Here is a 21,541-nt window from a genome sequence, read left to right as displayed (position 1 = left end):
CGTTGCATTTAGGTTATTTGCTTTTTATGACCGTTTGAGTTTTACAAGGTAACGTTGCCAATGCATAAACTACATGCAATTGAGGCCTCTGTATGCCCGCGGCTTACTAATGTCCCTGCCATGTGTTTCTATTCTTGCGAGCTGCTGATTTTATCACTTTTCAATGCAACAAATCGTTTATTTGGCTTGTATGATATGCCTACATTACACATTGTCTGGTATGCTGGGGTTAACATGCATATACAGACCAGCTTAAAATTTAAGTTGTGGATGTTTAAACATAGCAGTTTTGTGACTCGTCCTTTTCGACGTACAAGGAAACAGCGTGATTTCGTGACACAAGAAATCTTATTTTAGAAAAGCATCAAGTTATTAAACGAAGTAACCATATAGATCAAAACAGTGTATACTGTCTGCAGCTTACTTATGAGTCTAATTATATTTCTCAAATAGACCAAAAGGGGTTACAGTGTGGCACGCTCGGCACTGATTAACTGTTGGTTAATGTACTACGGCTTAGTCATAGTTGCGGGACTTTTTTGACCACAAAAAAGCATTTCATCAAAATAAAAATACTTTTGTAATACAAAATTTGTATACTTCTCCTGGGCGAAAATACTTTGAACTTATATCAAAAGAACGAGATGCTTTGGGATACAAGCACAAACAACACAACGGACATGAAACAGTTTAAATCAAAACGTATAAAACATGGATTGATTAGATCAGGATGAAGTGGAAAGTTGTTTAGTACTCATAGTACTTCGTGCGTGCTAATGTTGAAGCCGCAAAATATAGCATAGCAATACAGCAGTTGTATGCTTGTATCTTTTTTGACACTTGTTTACAGAAACAAGCAACTGTATATCAAAATGACGGAAGCTTATCAGTTTACCTTTTAGGTTTTTGCAAAAAATGAAACTTGTAAACGTAAAACGTTGCTAAAAATGTTGTCCGAAAATGGCTATGGCAAATGCAGCAAAGGTGACTTGAATCCTTGTCGAAATTCCAGGACAGCCGCTTGTTGTCTTGATTGCTTTTTGGGTTGTAGACATTGTTTTGCTGTGTTGGGTGGTTGTTGATGTCGACTGCCCTAAGGTCATGTTGTTTACAGGACTGCGTATAAACTGTTGTGGAGTTGTTATGTCGTTGTATGATGGGATTGGATAGGGTGCTATTGTGGGGTTCATGGTCCCATTTGCTCTTGGGGCGGTCGTGCCAAAAATTTCATATTTTGATGTCACTTTGGTTTAGTTACGATGCTCACGAAATAAGTAAAACTAAGCTAAAGCACGAATACAATACTTCGTACAAGACTGGGTGGGTTTTTCTTTACGTGAGTAAATTACCCCCGAGGCACAAAACAGAACGCAATATATCAGAATGCACATGCAGGATAATGTTTGATTAATTATTCAACCGATACATTGTTAAGTACAGCTTGCTGCATTTAGCCTAACATCGCAAATTAAAATGTTATTATTTTTCGAAAAGCAAATCACTTTACTATTTTGATAATTATAAGCTTCATTTACATCCACATTGTTTAGGCTTAGTTCCGAATTTAGATTAACTTTTGATAATCAGGGTCCGTTTAGTACTAATACTGTAAGTGGGGTCGGGCTTTGTAGGTCGAGTTCCAGTCCGTTTCAATAAACTGGGTTTACGCGGGGCTGACTGTACCTTTCCACCTCATTGGCACCATAACAACTTGCAGGCCTAATTCAGACTTTTTTAAATCGGGTTTAGGCGCTATTCCATATTCATATTGGTGCTGAATCTTATCTGTGCCAATCATGCAATAGTTTTCAAGTATCTAAATATGTTTTAATTTTGCCAGGTCAATTCAACAATCGTCCTCACAATCTTCCATTACAATGACTGATTAAATTTTCTTTTGAAGGTTTTTAAATTTTAACGATCATTTTACAACCTGATCTACACTAACCTGCTGATGAGTTGGTTGTAATGGCATCGAGTATCGATGACGTCATGTTCGCTCGATTTTTCTTTTCTGCTCTTATATTACTTATACTTTCGCGGTTACAACCGTCCCAGTTGCAACATGAAGTCTGGCAGGTGGAGACACTAAAATTAAAACAATATTTAGTAAACCAGTTTGTCAGAACTTTAATAATTGGGCACAAAAACGGTGTAGAACACTCAATCTTAACTGGCCTAAAAGTTATCAATTTAATGTTTGGTAACACTATATTGTATATACGGATCAGTTCATAAGTTTAATGGTGAAAATAACAGTCCAAATAGATGTAAAAAGCGACGTGCTTTATTTTTCAAACGTTTCGGTAAATGCTTATGCCATCATCAGTAATCAGCGTTTTGTGTTTTAAAACGTTTATTACAAAATCGTCATTTTGTTTTACTATTATAGCAGTAAAGCTTACGATCTCAAAAGCGTATTTCAACATTGGTCACAACAGGATTTTCGTTGCGTTGTGACTTGCTTGCGTTTAATTCTTTTTCCCTTTGTTTATCGTGCACTGTACTCAGTGCTGGATTAAGGGTCTGCTGGCCTGTAGGCACAATTTATAAGTGGCCCGAAAATCAGGATTGTCAACTAAAAAATTAGAATTATCAGTGTTGCCAAATCATTCTACTGATTTTAAAGTGGCCTGGATTTTTGACTGGCCTGTAGGCACGTGCATACTTTGTCTAATGGTTAATCCGGCACTGACTGTACTAAGCGCATTCAGTGTTATTTACCCTGATGAAGGCGACCTGTATAGGACGTCGAAACGTTGGAATAAAAATACATTTGCCAGAAGAGCTCTATAAACTTAACATTGGTCACGTTTGTAATAACTGTACAATGCCACCACTTACTTTAGCGATAAAGTATCCACTTGCGCTGACACAGAGCCCAAGCTCAAACCTGACAAATTGTAAACCTTCTGGCAAGATTGCAATGCACAGGATGACGCGTCTTCACATGAGCCAAGTATTAGATCTCTCTCCGTGGTTGCTGAAAGAAATGGCAAATGTAAGTTTGTATTTTAATTTAATTTTGAAACAAACGTCTTATCGAGCCTTAAGTGTTCTCAAGCTGGCAATCGTAAAACCACGTTTTGAATGTTTGGTGTCGAATAAATAACCAGGCTTCTTTCTTAACACTAGTTGCCTGAACTCAATTTTCTTCATTTGTTTAGCATTGTACATGCACAGGCACAATGGGTACTAATGCTAGTTGCCTGTTGTGCAAAAGCAAAAAAATGAAGTAAGTAATTTTTATAATACTTGCTTACATACTTATTTGTCCAAAAAATGCTACAGTTGTCGTGATCTTGGCTTCAGCACGCAAACAAATTTGATTGCTTCCGCATTCTACTTTTTCCAGCTTGTCAAGTTTGTTCACTATCCTTGTTTCGTATCCTACCGCACATGAAATGTTGGCGGCCTCTGAAATCTTTACAATGCACGCAAACAGCACGCAAATTGCTGACAGTTGAAAAAACATAGATATCATACTTAAATATATCTTCTCTGTAACACCAATATAATTTTCTGTTTAAATAATTGCATACTTGTATTTACATGGCCTTACAGTTTTAAATCAATTTATTTGCATTTAATATTATTGGGTTAAAGATCGTCTTTTGTGCATGTGTTAAATAAGCTATAATCTGATTAAAGACTGGTTTAAATGTACTAAAAGCTTCAGTTTAGTCTATATTATCCGCAACTGGAATCTTCTGTAATAAGCGCGCTTTGGTTCAGGACTATTTCAGTATAAGCACGTGGAGCTCACTTTTGACATTTACTGCAGAGAATTTGTATTGCAATCCCAGACTTGAACTGAAATGTTAATGTAACCTCCAAAAACACCGAGTAGTCCTTTACAAATATCAAAAGTAACATTAATGTTCGTTTTTTTTACCATGATGGAACGCGTTTTAACTTTTTTGAATTCCAACTAACTCTTTGCTGAACAGTCGCAAAAAAAATCTCACACATTTATAATCTCGTCTGATTCAAATAACAATAAACAACAGCGATAAGAATTCGTTTTCCATGCAAAAACTGCTTAATCACTTTTAATAGTATTGGCACTTTGGCAGGAAAGTAGCAGCGTAGTGAATTGACCGAATCAGTTTCGGGCATTTTCATTTCGTGACCTTTTTCAGACCAAATAATCGAAATGCCGCCAATATTTGTCAAAAGGCAAGTCGTTGTAAAGCTTAAAATAAACCTCAGTGGAGAAGCATGCCGCTTTGAGAACGACCTTTTTTGGCAAAATAAATACGCCGTAACCTCTTGTTTTACGCGAGTGTTTCAGCAAAATATGAGTCCAATTTAGTCTTGTTGGATTTGTGTGATACTGCCTTTATGGTCAGTTTAGGTTTAAAAACATATATATACATACATATATAAAACATGGCAATTTAGCCTACGTTATGCCTTAATTTTTTTTGTAAAATTGCAACACAAATGAGACTGAGTGTGAAGTTAAAACAACTATATAAGCCTGTTTTGTTTAAACCCCAGCCCGATCGCGAATCCAATCCTAAAACCCCGTCCTAACTGCAATCCTGAAAAGCACTTCATATCTGCCTATTATTTAACATTCTTCCTCTCGTTAAACTGCCATTTCTTGGCATAAAGCAATCAACATGTCTTAAAGAAAGCACAAAAACCTGTACTAGACCTAAGTTACAATGTCTGTTTAAAAACACAACTTGCCTTTATACTTTTAGCATCTTAATGTCCACTATCACGTAAAGTACAAAAAGCATTTTATTAACCGCGAAAGAGCGTGTTGATATAAAGGCGGAAAATACATTACGTCAATCACGACTTCACGTGACCTGATATAGCGCCGGACGTGACGCCATAGCACGCCGGGGAATTATTGGAAAAGATTAAATGATTTTCAATTATTGATTATTTATTTTTTTATTTGGAAAATAAGCGACGACCAACGTGGTTTAAGATTTCTACAATGTGTAGAAAATAGTTTTAAACAAAATGTCAATACCATGGTACTTGCATTGCAATGAAACGAAAGTGTTAACACGAATTTTATGATTGTGAAATAAGTTAGTTTCACTTTGGACATTGTTTTTGATAATGTTTGCTAGACGGAGCATATATACTATTACCAATAAAAAACATCAGACACGGTATAGGCAGTGTTTTTTTAAGGTGTTTTGCAAATTTCTCCAGCGGTTTTCCAAAATTTGGACTTGCAACTACAACTACAGTTTTTGGTATTTAAATGAAACACTTGCGGTCTCTTAAAAATACTTAGCGGTCACCCAAACCAAACCTTAAAAAAATCCTGGGTATAGGTATGATGGTTTGGAAGAGGGTGCATTGTGTAAATGACTTATTGTTAGACGTTACCTTTGATGACAAACGTTTTTATTTTGCTGCAATATTTAAGTGTAAATCAAATTTTGACAAAGGTTTATAACTTGTAAGGTACGATCGTATTAGGCAGCCGCAGTTACAAGACGTTTCTTTTCAGGCATTTTATATGAAAAATTTAAACATTAAAATTTAAAAAAAAAAAAAAATTTACCCACAGATTAAACATTTTCATAACCAAACGCAGTTTTATCTGCATGTTGTTTTAAATGTCACACATTATTTTTAATACCGTTTAATTGTATTGATCACGACGTGCTATCCGACAACAGTAAAGTAATGCAAAAGTTACGACACATATTTACAAAAAAGAGGACAAAATGATTAATCCGAAAAATGTGCCAAACCATTTTGATGCAACTTAACTAAAATGGAACTTGGCAATTTATGCTGTTTAATTTTTTCTTGCTTTAAAGGAAGACTGAACAAAACTTGATCAGTGATCTTTTACGTAGCGACTATGCATTGAATGAAAGATGTAAAAGTATCTATTCATTATCATTAGTGCAATGTAGTGTATTTACTCCAATCAAGCTCTATGGAATTTTTGACAAGATTGGCCTAATATCACAGCCTATCTACTGTTGCAATTTTTCGTGTATAACGATGGCAGTTACACATGGAACAATGATGTGCTGTAGTTTGGGCAGGATCATGTTAAAACAGCTAGTGGTTTTGGGGCTTGTGGGCACTGTGGTTGCACTTGATGACGGCTCAGTTGAAGCAGTAGTGATTTCAGGGGTTGTGGTCAGTGTTGGTGGAGTTGTTGAACCGATCTGACCCTCGGAGGTAGTGGCCGTTGAAGTTGCAGACGGGCCTCCAGGAGTAGTAGAAGTCGTTGCTGTGTTACTAGGCAAGGATGTGGTTGTCATTGGCAGTGTAGTCGTGGTCGTGGGGCCAGTTGCGTTCTGGCCGACAAGTATAATTGGTGGCGGTGCTGTTGAAACTGGAAATACAGTGTAGTTTGGTCTTTTGATTTCGATTTCATTGATAGTTCCGCTGTTGCAGTTATTCCATCCACAGCATGTATGGTTGCACGAGCTGCACATAGAGAAAAAAACATTTGCAAAGCCTTGCACATTGTTTAAACAAAGCATTCAAACCACGAACATACGTGATAGTCAAATTGGCGATAGGAGTTCTGGAGAGATCGACATTGAACTGTTTGAAGTAGAAATCGTATACGTTTTGGCATGACCCATGGCAAAGTGATTGATTTGTGACACAGGCTAAAATTGTTCCCTCGTTCGCTGCTGTACCTGTAAAATCAATGTAAAACTTTTACAAATCGTCTACATACATTGTAAGAAAAATCTACTGACAACATCTCGCGTGAACCGCACATTGCATGATTTAAATTTTAATAAGTGTGCAAAATAAACTTGCACTTATTTAAAATTATATGTCTCAAAACACGGCTAGGTATTATCATCACAAAAATCAATAAATCTAACTTAAAAACTTAATTTCTAATGTTTAACTCAAATTCAACTTAAAAAAGCTCTGTTTCCAACCCCACCCCTCATATAATACCCAAGGTCTTTGCGCCACTTATCAAAATTTAGCCCATTGTAGAGCTGACATTAAGTAGCAGCTTTACCAATCATAAGAATAATCATCGTATTTTTTTACACTTTCAGCAAAACTTCAATTGTGAGTTTTTTATGTCGAAACATGTTTACATTTGCACAAAATGTAAACATGTTTCGACGAACAAAAGTACAACACAATTGTGTCGTCGGTTCCAATTGTCTAATCCAGTGGTCGGCAACCGCTGGTCCGCGAGGAGTTCGTTACCGGGCCGTATACTTTTTTAAGTTAAATGCTTTAAAACATTTAGCCCATGCATCCCAGGAAAGATAAGCTAATTTAAGTGTTTTAATTGCTAATTATTATTATTTTTTTGAAGACCGGTCAGCGATAAAATTTCAGCTTCAAAAACGGTCCGCAGGAAAAAAGGTTGCCGACCCCTGACTCTAATTAAGAAAATGTATTACTGAGAGCACGGAAACTTATTGAGACTTCAATCCGTACGCAGTGCTCATGTGCCTGACACTGAAGAGAAGATTCATTGCGAATTGGGCCAATTGCGTATCCCTGGGTGCAGTTCACAGTCAGGGACTTGTTGACAATCATTGCCGTTATTGCGGGCAACAATAGACAGAGCCACATAGACACAAATGGTACGTACATTGTAGCAAGGTATTTCACTTACAAACCTGTTAACTGAGAAATTTCAAATATATTCAACCAAAGATTTGTTAATACGTCTTTTTTGTCTATTCTGATTAGAAAACAAAACTAATACTCTTTCTTTCGTGCGTTCTGGGTTTTATCTTTCGTGCGTTACTTATCTTTTATTGCGTGTTCACAATCAGTTTAGTCTTCTAGGCTTTCAGTTGAGGAATGATCGTGTTTGTGAAGGAACTATTAGCTTTTTCTAGTTTTAATCACTTTTATTGCTCTCTATAGACACTGAAGATGCTTTTTAGCGAAATTAATTTGTTCTTTATACCATTATCAACTGATTAACCTGGAGATAAACATTTCCCAACTTGTGATATACAAAACTCTTTCATAAAGTTTTTTAGCATGTTGCCAACACAAACGCTTTACGCAAATAACTCTTTTCCTAGCTGTAAAACGCGTTCCCATATTGCCTTGAGCATAAACCGTAGACAAAGACAGGAAGCTTTAATCGTGCTTTGAAAACGTGAATTGAGTTCGTTTAGATAAAAACAAACTTTAGGATAATGAAGAAAAAATCAGCCTTGAATTTTAGAATTGAACTTTTTACTTCGAACCTGGTATTTTTGCCAATTGGGTAAGTAAGTAGCCTATATGGATCAGGTAAGCCAATAACAACAACTATTGTTAAAATTTTGTTCAGCTTTTGGCTACTATTAAAAACCTTGTAAGGTTATAGGCTATCCCAAGATGGCTTTGGCCAAGGAAATGGAAAAATCTAAATTTACACTACAGTGTTAAATACTTTTTCCATGTTTTTATGTTATAAAAAGTCACATTAATTTAGGTTCTAACCAGTGGTGGGATTCAGTCGGTTCGCACCAGTTCTATAAAACCGTGTTACGAAATATTATGACATCAGGAAACCGGTTAGCATTACTGGTTACTGTCAATGGACTATTTGTAACAGAACCGGCTGGAAAATATGACTTTTGTGATAGAACCGGCTGACAAAAAAATTGAAACACACCACTGGTTCGAACCTATATGACTCTTTCGATGATTAGGCAAGTGTGCAGAAACGATATAAAGTAGAAGACAAAGTGTTATTGTAAAGTCTAGCAAAGCTTATTTTTCTGACAAATAGGAAGCGGGAATGTCGATCGTGCAGTTCATACTCGAAACCCCCTGTCCATGTTTGTTGATGTATGGGCGGGAAAACTGCATCGTGAATTCAGTCATTTATTGTATCCTGCATGAGTGTAGCGTGATAGTTCGACAACACTTTGTGCAAGCGGACACACTTTTTTGCACTTAGCAATTAAATTACGACTAGATCCCATTTCAACTGTTCAATTTCGACAGAGCAATATAACATGAAAGAAGCACAAGCGGTTTAGAGATCGTGCAAGCGGACACACTTTATGGCACTTGGTAATTATTTACAGCTATGTCCGTTTTAACTGTAAAAGTTTCCAATGCGCAATTTCACATGTAACGATGGCCTGATTAGGAATATTGTTTCAAGTCCTTTACGAATCAACTAACACAAATGTTCCTGCGCAGTGTCACACAAAACATACTATGTTAGGTACAAATTCCAATGGCATATGTAAGGTACTGCTTAGTCGGCTCCCAACCACAAGGCTAGGTGTTGACTGTTGTTTTTTCTACCCTCTGTCAGTAACACTTCCATTTTACAACTTCAAAAACCTAAAAACCCTTAATTTGTCGATAGCTGGTGTAAATTGAAAACAAAGAAAGTCTTGAACAAGCGATTCATCACCTGTGTGTAGTAACTGACTTACTTTTCCAATTAATAATATCCACTAGCCCAGTTTAGAATATAAAATTCGCCAAATTTTTGACAAGAAAAAACGACAAGAAATGAATAGAAGACACTTTCCCCATTTATTAAAACGAAACTTGGCAGTGAACGAAAACGAAACGAACGAATAAAATTGAAAGAAAAACTGGCAGCAAAATAAACACAAAATTTGGAAATTGGCTCTGGGCATTTTTTGTGGGGCAAAAGGGCGTTGCAGCGTTGCAAAATAAAAAACAAATGTTTATATCAAACAGAAACTAGTTACACTTGTCAAATTTGTGCTTGAAGGGAAAGTATATACATGTGAAGAGCAAGGAGTTTTAACATGCTAAAGATTAAGGTGTCTAGAATCGGTTTAAAAGTTTGTAAGTGACAGGCAAAAAAATATTTGTTTTTTGAAACTAACTGTTGTAACATGACAAAATTTAAAATCATAGACAAAGTGTGTGGGGTGTACAGTACTATTTGGGCAGCACAAAATTGGTAAGTAAAAAAAAGTGGCTATATACAATTTGTACAGGTATGTGTAGCAGCACATGTAAAACTATCATTTTGGCAGTGCAAGAAAATACAACTACCCCACAAAATACAAAGGCAAAGTTTAAACACAACTATTTACAAAGTATCTACATCTAAGCTTAAGTGAAAAGATTTTGATAATTTTCCCATTTAAAATACTTCTATAAAAACACTGTTCTCAAATAATGTGTAGCAAACATAACCACTTTTTGTTGTTTGTAATTTAAAGTAACAGTTTGAAGTAATTTGTAAAACACTAATGCAATGTAACACAGCTCCAAAATTTAAAATTCTGACTGTACAAACTCTACATTGTAGGCAGATTTTAGCAGCTTCTTGCAATAAAAACGAGTTTATGTACAAAAAAGTTTGTATGTACAGAAACATTAAAACATTAGCAAGTTTAAATTCATATCCTTCCTTACACTCCACTATGGCAACATAATTGCAACAGTATTTAAAGTCAGAGGCATTGAAACAATTTTTTTGTCAAGTTTGCAAAAGAAACATATTTACATATCTACAGACAAAGGAATGATTGATAGTATGGCTCTGATTTCAATATAAAACCCCACAAACTCTCATCACAAATTTTATAGTGAGCCCCATTGAATTGGATCCTTTCCATGCTTTTTAAGATACTCATTTGCTTTTGAAAAGTGTTTGCATCCAAAAAATCCCCGATAGGCTGACAATGGTGATGGATGGACTGCTTTTAAAACTAGGTGTGACTTCTGTAAGGCAAGAAGTTATTTAATTAAATCTACAATTCCTCTTAAAAACAACATTTTCTAAGATTTCCATTATACATTTTAAAACTTAACCAATTTGGTAGATTTTTTGGTGAACAGAAGTAAGTATTATAAATTTTTAATCCACAATGTCCAAGTCAAGCACCACTGCATTTGTCACAGGTAATAAAGTTTAAATGCAGTCTTGTACATTTACAACATCATACCACTAAATATAGGTTTATATTTGTTTTTGTTAACTTACAGCATTGATTTTAGCTCCCTTTTTCTGTGCATATGACCCCCAAAGCATAAAAACCAGTCCAGTGCAGTTTTTGTTCAAATAACTAATGACAGCATCTGTAAATTTTTCCCAGCCCTTGTCCTTGTGTGAGTTTGCATTTGAAGCTTGCACAGTCAGTACAGCATTTAGAAGAAGAACACCTATAATAAATGTATGGACCATGTTTTTCACAGTAAGTAAATGGTATACAAAAATGTTAACTATATTTTTTCAATTTTGCCAATAGAAAATTATATACAGGGGTTGATTGTTATGAATCCATAAATGAAAACCTTGGATAAGATTGTCTTTCATCGTGACCATTATAAAAGAACAAATATGTGTGTGACATAAGAATGAACATAACTCTGAAACATTCAAATGAGAAAGCCACAGCATGACTTTTCACTGGCACATGAAAAATATTTGGGTCCCAGACAACCTTTTACATCCAAATTGTTTGTTTAATACAGGTAAAATGGAGCACATGTGTCAAATTAACTTTTATGTACTTTAATAAACTTGAAATTCTCGAATCGCAAAAAAACAATTTCTTGTGAGGAACAGTACATACCTTGTTTTGCCCAAACAGTGAGATTACCGTGTGGTGGAGTTTGAAAACCATTTATGTCCTTTTCAAGTTCTTTAAAAATGTTTACCAAGCTGGGAGGCGACTGCACGCCATTCTAAAAAATTAGAACCCCATGTTAAAAAATACACACAAACCACTAATTTAAAATGTTTGGAAACTTTAAAAATACACTTTTACTAACAGTTTTTTGATACACTACCTCACTACTCAATTACACATACAGTAATCCCAGTATATATGTATCTATATTACCTGTACACTAAAGCATAAACCATGTGCCTGTTTTTGCCCATGATAAGGGTCTTGGCCAAGTATTACTACTTTAACATCTTGTATGGAGCAGTGTTGTGTCCATGAAAACACATCATTAGGTGGTGGATAAATGGTGCGAGATTTTCTCTCTGTTTCGACAAAACTCTGCAACTGTGACACAGAACAACAAATGTATGTATATGCTAACTAGGGCAGACATACAACTGGTCCTACTTTAACATAGTAAGGCTTCACAAATTCATTTCCAAGTGCTTGTTTCCAGGATGATCCAATCTGTTGTTTGTATTGTATTGATCTGAATTGAATATTTGATGGAAACAAACAATGGTAACAAACAGGAAAATAATTTGACTTACGGAGCACAGTTTTCTTTGTTCGGCGATTCAACTTTGGCTTGCTTTGAGCATGGTACCGTGTTTTCAGTCTAATTGAAAAAAGGAAGACATTTATGGCCAGTGCACATCAAATATATGCAAGTGAATATGTCATAATATTAAAGAATGTTATGTTATGTTTCCAATATGTTAAAACATTCAGCAATAGCTGTTTTACCGAACATTTTGCGTAAGTGTTGAGCTGATGCAATAATGTAAATGTCATCATGTCCACCTCGATAAACATTTGCAGAATAATAAGTGAAAAATATGTTTTTAAAAGCTTGTGTGCTGAAAATCTTTAAAAACGTATAACATTGTGTCAAATTTTTAAAAGTGTATTTGTTTAGTTTTCGTCTTTCAACATGTCGCATTGTGCACCAGTTTCACACATGTGTTAGTTACACAATAATACCCAATATATGTAATCTGTATCACTTAAATTTACAAATCCTTATTTCTGTTTGTAACTTACTTTAAGATTTGCGAGCAAGATATGTAATACTTAGGCCGGCAATCCGGCATATTTACCTGATTTGTTGCACTCCGTTTGATTGTTGATGTAGGTTTAGTTTCGAAAAAGGAAGATATTTTCTTTTGCTTGTTCATTTTTACAAAGTTTTTTCGCCACATTAACGTGCTATATTTTATGTTTTGGTGACTTGCAGATGGTAAAAGGGAGTAAAACTTTCCCGAATTCTTTTATTCACTAATTCACTTGTTGTTTTGTTGCTCTGGATCTGGCGCGTGTAAAAAAATCCCATGAGAATAATGGCAAGCACCGTACATTAAGAAAATGAGATGAATTAAAAACAGTACTAAATTCTATTAAACAAGCATGAACAAGTTTAGTTGAGCTTAAAAGACAAGCTTCTCTTTTTACAAACTTCTCTTTTTAACTAAATTCAAGGTTTACGGTTAGCATATTTCCAAAATGTAATCTATTTCGCATATGGGGCTTTTTTAACCAATCAGAGGGACGGATTTTTGCGGACTTTCGTTACGTCACGTAGGCCGTTGCGTAGTGGTTTACTTTGCGTATTTTTGATGTTGTAAGGTCGTCACTGCTTTTTCAAGTCAAAATAATATTTTATTTTGAAAATATGGCGAAAATGGAAGCATTCAGTACAAAAGTGCAGGTAATGACCAGTATATAATGTATTGCAATAAACTAGATAGATTATATTTTTCTCTTTGTAAAATTACTGATATTATGCACAGCAGCACACAGGCTACTTTCAGAGAAATATATGCAATTTTGTTTTAGATACCATCGCATCGTGAAAGCAAGCAGCAAGATAGAAGTGTTCATGTTTACTAAAATGCAATGCTTGCATGTAATGGCAACAATGAGGGCTGGTCTTTTATATTTAAAGCTACTTTTAAAAGGCTGTATGGCTATAGAGACCTATAATCACCATCACTTACCATACTTTAAATGACATAAATATCTGAAATCAACATACTGCTTAAACTTCCAAAATGTTTACAGTGATCAGCAGTATAATCTTACACTGCAAAAAAAATTAGCTAGCTATGAAGCCAAAAAATAAAAAAGGCTGAATTCAAGCCAAAAATGGTTTGGAATGGCCCATTTTAAAAATCTTTTTAAACATGGCTTATATCAATCCAGTATCGGCTTGTAATGAGCCATGTTTCTACTTTCACACTAAAAGTTTGTTGGCTGAAAATTAAAAATGGTTTCGGCTCATTTCCAGTCAAAAAATAAGGGAAAAATGAGTCAGTACAGTTAAAGGTTGGTCCTTATGGCTCAATAGTGAGCCATTATTTTTTGCAGTGTACTATCAATTCTGTAATGAGTTGACATCTTTTGTTGTTAACAACCTTTGGATTATACAAATACCCAGTTCAAATGCTGTGTTATTTTCTTGTAACCAAGTGTTTGTGGGTGCTATTTTTTTTAATAGCATATAGGCCCATGTCAGTTGATTTGTTGACCTCTCCAATCTGTCCTAAAATTGTTTTTGGCAAGTACAGAACAATAATTGCCTATGCACCTCCTTCCAAAAAGCACTCATTTAAGTTATGGTGGGGCAAAACACATGTATCAAATCCTGAGGTTCTGTAAAAGATATTTAAAATGTGTAAACGAAAGCTTTCGTGGTCAATAGTTGGAAATAATAAAATGAAATACCATCATTCTATTTTAGATTTTGGTATAGTATGATTGTATAAACATGTTGGAAACCTCACATTAATATCCTTGTCAAAAACTAGTGTTGTTTATATTGGTGTCAAAACTACTGGTTGCCTTGACCTTGTTGTCATTAAAAAAATTTAGGCCTGAAAAACCTTTTTGTTCACTACCAATTTACCTAGTACACCAAATTTTTCATTTTCTGCAGTGTATCCGTTAAAGTGTCCTGTATAAGCCTCCCGAATTGCACTGCCTTCGTGAGTCTTGTGGTCGTATATGTGTAATTAATAAACTGGAAAATGGCAAGCATAATGATGACTTTAAAAAAGGCAGGCATAGTGTTTAACCATAAGCAAGCAGTCAATTTTAATTTGTTGTCTTTTCTTTCCACAAATATCCAAAACCATTTCATTTTTATTAAACAAACATTAATCACATTTTATCACCAATATGAAACAAGTTGCACATATTAGTTTCACAAGTTAACAGATCTTTAAAATGTAACAATACTTTTCATAATCTTTTGAGACAATACATACACATTAAAACATTTTTGGATTGCACTGTGTCAATCTGACACACTGGAATGCACTGCGTCAATCTGAAATAACTTTTTTAAGACCCCAATTATACATTACACATAAATTTTGAAATGCTTGTGTCAGGTCAGCCAGACTTTTTCTGTAGTCTATCCTTTCCGAAGTTTGATAGTTTTGGCAATGTAGAGGTTCTTTTTTTCAGAAAATATACATAAATATATACAATCTCTTGTGAAGATTGTTCTATTGAGTTATGATATGTTCATGATCAAATTAATAATGACACAAACATCGTCGAAAATGCTGAGGCTTAAGCATACTTCCATGCGGCAACAATAAATGTCCTACAATGATACAGCACTCAATCCTGAAATAGTGTGCTTTGGATAAGAGTGGTTGTTGGCAACTGCACTTCTTTATCTGCTACAAGCAACTTGGTCCTATTTGATTGCATTTGTTAAGTTGCCTCGGTGTTAAGTTTGACTTAAACATTTATAGATACAAGGCATAGAGTGTTGAATTTAATTGCACTGGTTTTTTTAGGACTAGAAAATGTTTGATACACATTTATTGGAAATTAAATCGGTATAAATTAGGGCTCAAATAATTAACTTCATTGACATAGCTGTCCCCAATTTGGCTTGATACACGGTCAAAATTTGGACCAACCCCCAGTCGTCAGATTGGTTGACCAAACCAATTTTTTGACAAAAATTCAAGGTCAAATTTGGATAAATTTTTGCTGGTACAAAGACAAATTGGAATTCCAGCTTGTATCAGAGATTTCACATCTGCAGAAAGACTGTCCACTCTATCCAAGCCAATTTGACTATTCTTCTGCTGAAGTTTTTTCCTCCAAAAAACATTTCGGTTCTTTCTTTTGTTACTACCAATCCAGCAAGTGCTTCTACGAAATGTTGTGCTTCTATTTTTTGAGTTTTAGCTGCAACTTTAAAGGTCTATGGTTTTGCCTACACAACAACTAAAGTTCAGTTTTTTTTAATTTAATTACCATTACTATTAAAACTACACGCATAGTACGCTTACACTGGCATCACTATAAACAATGCTATTACCATTAAAACTACATACATATGCTTAAACTGGCATAACTCTAAGCAATGCTAATGAAAAAGCTACACCTGCGAAACGGAACTTAAAATTTAAAATAAGTTGATTGCATGGTTGTCACGCATCGTGTCCTGTGATTGGTCAAAGGCAAAGTGTTCTCTGATTGGTTTGGACTGACGAAGCGGCGGTGAAAACGATACCTGTGATTGGTTAAAAAAGCCCCATATGCGAAATAGATTACATTTTGGAAATATGCTTACGGTTATGCTTTTTATAATAGATATTTCAAACCCGATGAGAGAAAGTATTGCGTTCGCTCGTTGGCGCGAAACTCGCGTTTTGTTTTCGTGAAGCAAACGGCATTACAGAGCTGCCGCTCTAGATGTTTACAGCTAGATCTAGCAGATAATTGGGTTGAGCCTAGATGTAAAATTTGTGATCTAGGTAATTGTTATAAAATCTAGATAGTTTAAATTTAGGTAGTACGTTTGTAAAGACCATAGGGACTGTACAAACCCATAAAAGTTCCACCCAGAAATCACAAAAGTCTGAAGTTTTTTCAACATCTATTATAAGGCAATTTATATTATAAACCTTCATATGTGTTATTGTTTAGCAAATATATCACAATAAATTTGATTTCTTTATGTTTAGTTATATTTTTGGATGTTTTATTTTTCAATCTAGATGATTCTACATATTTTTTGAGATCAAACTAAATTGTTTCATTGAAACAAAAGTGAAAGCCCAAAACAGAATTCGGCAAATTCTAGTGGTTGATGTCTTAATTGTTTTCACATGTTGTCCGTTTAAGATGGATTTCTAATGTTTACATTACTTGCCCCAACAAATATTCCAATCAATCCAAGTAAGTTTTGCAGTTGATTTTTGATTATGCTTGTATTAATTAAAATAACAGTGTAAGCTCTGTTTTTAGGTGTCTGTTGCTATCTGACAAAGTGGGTGGAGTAGTATAAACCTCTTTTGCAGCACACATTTGGATCTTTAAATTACACTTTTTTACAATTTTAGTAGGTTTAACACTGTAAATGACAAATAAACTGGAAGTCGTTGGATGTAAAGCAGTCTTGGCTTGCTTTAAATAATCAAATATATCTGAAGAAGGTACTGGGATGGGTGGTAAGTATTGACAATCATCCATGTGGAAAATTGTTGGTTACCCTGGGATAAGTATTTTCTGTGCTTTTTACACCTTTATTTTTCAGTGATCATCGTACAAAATTATTGGTAAGTAGATCTTGCTTTGGCATGCGAGACAACTACTTCGGTATTGGGATTCCGTTGGTTACAATTGTCGCGTTTAGAGTACTTTCTTAATGCGCGATTATTTGTAAATAATAACCTTTTGAACTCTTCGACTGGTACCTAGAAGCTGTCAGTCAGTTTCAAAGCCAATTGTTTCTTTATTAAAGCAGAGCACAGGTCCACACCGTACCGTCTCCAAAATAGAATGACTTGCGCCACAAAAACAAGTCAAAAAACTGCAAGGCGCAGAACAAAACGTGCGCCTCAGGAAAGACGCGGGCAGTCACAGGCATGTTGCCATCAGCCACTTGTGCCGTAACCACGCACTACCAAATTGCGTACACACACGATGTAAATAGGAACACACACAATGTAAATAAATTTGTGACAACAATAAATGCAGAATCAAGGACAAATCGGACACACATTCAGATCGTAAAGGCCCAAGGAATTTTTTGTGTGGAATAAAGCGTTGCTGTCTGCAAAGGTTCCACCTAGAGCTAACTGCAGTAATGAATAGGCCTAGCTGTCCATTTCACCCGATCCGTCTGGAAGTTCCCGATTAAAATCGGCTGTGTTACGCAGAATAATGCGTTTCTTATCGGGCGGGATTAGAATCTTTAGAACCTGTGTTATAACACAGCCCGATTGCGGACGGTTTTATCGGTAATGGCAGTGGAGCATTAAATTTGTTTTTTATTGGCAAATATTATTTTGCTGTGATAATAATCGCAGGTAAATTGGGTTTTATATCAAAATGGCAGTTAATTGTAAAACAGCAAGACAAAAACAAATGCATTCTAAGCTGTGAAATGAATATGTTAAACACTAAAATGAGCCAAGAATCAAGATTGAAGTACCTGATTGGCATCAAGGTTCTGGCAATGAAGCAATGCAAAGAGACCTTTCAGTGAGAAGAATTTCCAGTTCTTACCTTTATATGAAGCAAAGTGAGGACCAGCACACTGTCATATGAGGGACTTGTAGATTGGATTTGAATTGAAATGTTTCACAGTAAGTGGCTGCCTTGTTACTGCCTTTCTCAACTCTTTCTGTGTTTCTGGCTCATGTTATTTTGAATTTTAGCACAGCTAAAACCTCCAATATTGAATATTAACTCTGTTTTATAACACTTAGACTGCTTATTGGTGACTAAACTCAATCCTCTTTTGTTTAACCCATAATTGTCAAGTCAAATGAGCATACACTTTATTTTTTTATAGCAGTTCACCACCTGGAAAAATGCTTAAAGCTTGAAAAAATCAACAGGAACATTCCATATCAAAAAAATTGAAGAAAGTCTTTCATTGCGGAAGAATTTTGTCGACAAAAACAGCACTCTCTTAAAGTGTCAGCAAAATCATTGATGTATACAACCTGTTACTTGCCTCACAGGAGAAAATTGTATGTCGAGATATGCACCACATACTTTAGTTTTACATGAATCAAATCGGAATATGTGTTATTTCTTTTCCACTGTTCTCCCTGCCTGCAAGTTTATTTATTAGTTCTTATCCCCAAATTAAGAATTTGTATTCAAACATTTGTAGGCGTTGATATTATTTTACCTCCATGGTGATTATGGTCGCATGTAAATTCTGAGAATGTTTTGCACTCTGATGTAGAATCGGACAGTAAAAGTGATTCATCAGACATAAATTGCGAACCTCTAGTTTTGACCAGTAGTCTGCATGATATCATGTTGGTTCAACCTCATTTTCACATGATATCTGGTTTAATTTTCTTGATAATTTAGCAAATCATTACATTTTCAGCTGCACAATATTGTTTCACCTTTTTGTTTTATTTTAGTCTGTTTACTTAAAGATCCTTGTTTAGTATGTACTATGTACTTGTAAATGCAGGTTTTAACTGACCAATCAACCAATTGCTGTGAGTGTAATTATTTATTCTCTTCCCATTTAGTTCTGCTTTCATAACTATGGGGCTCAACTTGAAAATGTTGAAGTGTGGAAATTGGGTTCATAAGGTGCTTTTTCCATCAATAAAGTGTTGTCCTCACTGTGCATTTGGTGTTTCATCATTTTCATTAGTGCAGGCTTTAACGTGTTTGAGACAGACATGGGGCAATTCGTATTCGAATGCATTCGAATACAGGTTTTGCCACCTTCGTGCTGTATTCGAATGATTTTGGCTTTCGTTCGATAGTGCATGAATACAATTCGAATAGTTGATGTTCTCTTTTGAAGCAACAATTCATGAATACAAAAGCTTGAGTAAATTTATTCGAATACAATTCGAATTGTTCTAGGTTTTTGCCAACCTAAGAATTTGCAAATTCGAATACACGATGTTTTTTACGAATACAATTCGAATTGTTGTCGGCCTTTGGCAAGGTAACAATTCGTAAATTCGAATACATGACTACATTTGTACGAAGACAATTCGAATTGTTGTCAGCCTGTTTCTACGTAACAATTCGCAAAATCGAATACATGACTACATTTTTACGAATACAATTCGAATTGTTGTCAGCCTTTGGCAACGTAAGATACGTAAAATCGAATACATGACTACATTTTTACGAATACAATTCGAATTGTCAATTACCTCCAGACTAGGAGTAGTCGAGAATATTTTGCTATGTATTGTTGCCAAATAGATTCGAATACAATTCAAATTGGCAGTGAATGTGACCTGATTTGACAAGGTTTTGATTATGTTACGAAACAATGACACATAGAAGTTTGATTGTGACGTTACATAAATGGAATTGTGTTACAAAGTTTGCAACATTGGGTTGTTCTCAGCACATGACAGGTTTAGCGTGTTCATGAAGCAAACATCTCATGCAAATTTGGTGAAATTTATATAACGGAGACTTAAATCAGTCAAGCTGAGGTGGCGAACAAAGCTCGCCGTTGGTTTACATTTTTACCAATAAATTTGCAATTCATAAACCCATGTTACTTTTTGATCGAATACCTTTTAAGTTTCGGGACTCTTTTATTTTTTTCAACTGCAAATATCCGAATCGGTGCATTCGAATGCTATTCGAATTGTTTGCTTCTTACTACAACTGAACAATTCGTGAATACAAATAACTAGAACTATTAATTCGAATACAATTCGAATTGCTACTTCTCAAAAAGTACGAAGTATTCATGAATACGAATACACGCTTGGGGTTTATTCGAATAGTATTCGAATTGCACGTTGTTGTTTTTTAGTCAACTATTCGTGAATACTAATACTTGACACGTTTTATTCGAATACAATTCGAATTGCTGCCACCTTAACATTACGAAACAATTCGTGAATACAAATACTTGACTCGCATTATTCGAATACAATTCGAATTGTCGAACTTTAAAAAGTGCGTAAAAGTCATGAATACGAATACATGCCTTGGTTTATTCGAATAGTATTCGAATTACTTGTCGTTGTAGTTTGGTCAACAATTCATGAATACAAATACTTGACTAGTTTTATTCGAATGCCATTCGAATTGCTGTCACTCAAAAATTACCAAAGTATTCATGAATTCGAATACAGTCATGCAGGTATTCGTAAAGTATTCGAATACAGGACACGTGTATTCGACCCCATGTCTGGTTTGAGACCACTAACGGCTTGAGGTATATGGAAACGGTTTTTACACGCCAACTCTAAACAACATTCAGTAAACGCTTGCAAAATATCGTTAAAATCTGATCATAACGTCGAAAATGAGAGGCGTACATCATAAGCGAATACATGGCATAACCGCTTTAAAAATGATTTTTGCGCTGTCGAATTATGTAGCCTATAAAAGCTCCAGATGACAAACGGTTTAAGGTAAACACAAACGGTTTTTACAGGTCAACTCTAAAATACATCTACACTGTTAAAAAAGTTCGTAAATTTTACTATGTGCGGCCGCGTAAGATTTTTCAGTAAAATCGTTTTACGCATGCTGTTCCGTAAAAACGGCGTGGTTTCGTTGGTGCAGGAAAGCCAACCAATCACAATCGCGCAATTTCTTTTTTCTCTTTTGTCTGAGAGGGTTCTCTCAGAAGTTACGGGCAAAGTTGTCTCCGAATTGATGTAGTCTGCTTGATTAAAAGCAAAGTGTGAATTTACGTTTTTACGTCTATTGCATAATTTTGAATCCCAATTTTGTGCATAAGTAACAAATTAAGGTTTACAAGTTGAACTTGCAATCCAGTAGCTATGTAAGACGTCAATACGGGTAAGTGGTATGTAAACAACTTGGCCAGCCTTACTCATACCGGTATTATGATGGTTATTGTGTTAAAGCAAGTTTTAGGAATATGGATAATGATTATAATTTTGTATGTTCTTTGGAGACATGTAAAATGTGTGTAAATAATG

General features: G+C 35.1%; 3 protein-coding genes and 2 long non-coding RNA genes across 5 annotated transcripts; 2 read left to right on the top strand and 3 right to left on the bottom strand.

Annotated features, from left to right (window-relative positions):
- Positions 1-157: 157 nt before the first annotated feature.
- LOC145233246 (uncharacterized) lies at positions 158-3,495 on the bottom strand. Its single transcript, XM_080097938.1, has 4 exons — positions 3,268-3,495; positions 2,845-2,983; positions 1,949-2,088; positions 158-1,093 (listed from the first exon to the last, which is right to left on the bottom strand). Exons 1-4 carry the CDS (start codon positions 3,482-3,484, stop codon positions 942-944), a joined length of 648 nt encoding a protein of 215 aa, XP_079954064.1. The 5' UTR covers positions 3,485-3,495; the 3' UTR covers positions 158-941.
- Positions 3,496-5,909: 2,414 nt separating this feature from the next.
- On the bottom strand, positions 5,910-7,521 carry LOC145234203 (uncharacterized). Its single transcript, XM_080098959.1, has 3 exons — positions 7,383-7,521; positions 6,500-6,644; positions 5,910-6,426 (listed from the first exon to the last, which is right to left on the bottom strand). Exons 1-3 carry the CDS (start codon positions 7,519-7,521, stop codon positions 5,964-5,966), a joined length of 747 nt encoding a protein of 248 aa, XP_079955085.1. The 3' UTR covers positions 5,910-5,963.
- A 1,943-nt stretch (positions 7,522-9,464) lies between these two features.
- Positions 9,465-12,919, bottom strand: LOC145233102 (uracil-DNA glycosylase-like). The gene is made up of 7 exons (XM_080097765.1): positions 12,704-12,919; positions 12,155-12,222; positions 12,012-12,093; positions 11,778-11,948; positions 11,508-11,619; positions 10,916-11,094; positions 9,465-10,653 (listed from the first exon to the last, which is right to left on the bottom strand). The coding sequence occupies exons 1-7, from the start codon at positions 12,803-12,805 to the stop codon at positions 10,513-10,515; spliced, it is 855 nt and encodes a 284-aa protein (XP_079953891.1). The 5' UTR covers positions 12,806-12,919; the 3' UTR covers positions 9,465-10,512.
- A 142-nt stretch (positions 12,920-13,061) lies between these two features.
- LOC145233103 (uncharacterized) lies at positions 13,062-14,642 on the top strand. Its single transcript, XR_013861021.1, has 2 exons — positions 13,062-13,311; positions 13,440-14,642. It is a non-coding gene; the product is annotated as an uncharacterized LOC145233103 (long non-coding RNA).
- A 1,997-nt stretch (positions 14,643-16,639) lies between these two features.
- On the top strand, positions 16,640-19,233 carry LOC145234669 (uncharacterized). The gene is made up of 3 exons (XR_013861314.1): positions 16,640-16,808; positions 16,878-18,220; positions 18,430-19,233. It is a non-coding gene; the product is annotated as an uncharacterized LOC145234669 (long non-coding RNA).
- The last annotated feature ends 2,308 nt before the right edge of the window (positions 19,234-21,541 follow it).

The sequence above is a fragment of the Phallusia mammillata genome, chromosome 6, assembly GCF_965637545.1.
Source record: "Phallusia mammillata chromosome 6, kaPhaMamm4.hap1.1, whole genome shotgun sequence".
NCBI classification, from domain to species: Eukaryota; Metazoa; Chordata; class Ascidiacea; order Phlebobranchia; family Ascidiidae; genus Phallusia; species Phallusia mammillata.
This window is presented reverse-complemented; position numbering and strand designations above follow the sequence as displayed.

Coding starts and splice junctions, on each gene's coding strand:
- LOC145233246 (XM_080097938.1), bottom strand. CDS start 3,484: ATGATATCTATGTTTTTTCAACTGTCAGCAATTTGCGTGCTGTTTGCG. Junction 2,089..2,844: donor GTGGATACTTTATCGCTAAA/GTAAGTGGTGGC, acceptor TTTTAATTTTAG/TGTCTCCACCTGCCAGACTT. Junction 1,094..1,948: donor TACAACCAACTCATCAGCAG/GTTAGTGTAGAT, acceptor ACATGACCTTAG/GGCAGTCGACATCAACAACC.
- LOC145234203 (XM_080098959.1), bottom strand. CDS start 7,521: ATGATTGTCAACAAGTCCCTGACTGTGAACTGCACCCAGGGATACGCA. Junction 6,645..7,382: donor AATAAGTTTCCGTGCTCTCA/GTAATACATTTT, acceptor TTGATTTTACAG/GTACAGCAGCGAACGAGGGA. Junction 6,427..6,499: donor ATCGCCAATTTGACTATCAC/GTATGTTCGTGG, acceptor CTCTATGTGCAG/CTCGTGCAACCATACATGCT.
- LOC145233102 (XM_080097765.1), bottom strand. CDS start 12,805: ATGTGGCGAAAAAACTTTGTAAAAATGAACAAGCAAAAGAAAATATCT. Junction 11,949..12,011: donor TGAAGCCTTACTATGTTAAA/GTAGGACCAGTT, acceptor TCTGTGTCACAG/TTGCAGAGTTTTGTCGAAAC. Junction 11,095..11,507: donor CACTGTTTGGGCAAAACAAG/GTATGTACTGTT, acceptor CATTTATTATAG/GTGTTCTTCTTCTAAATGCT.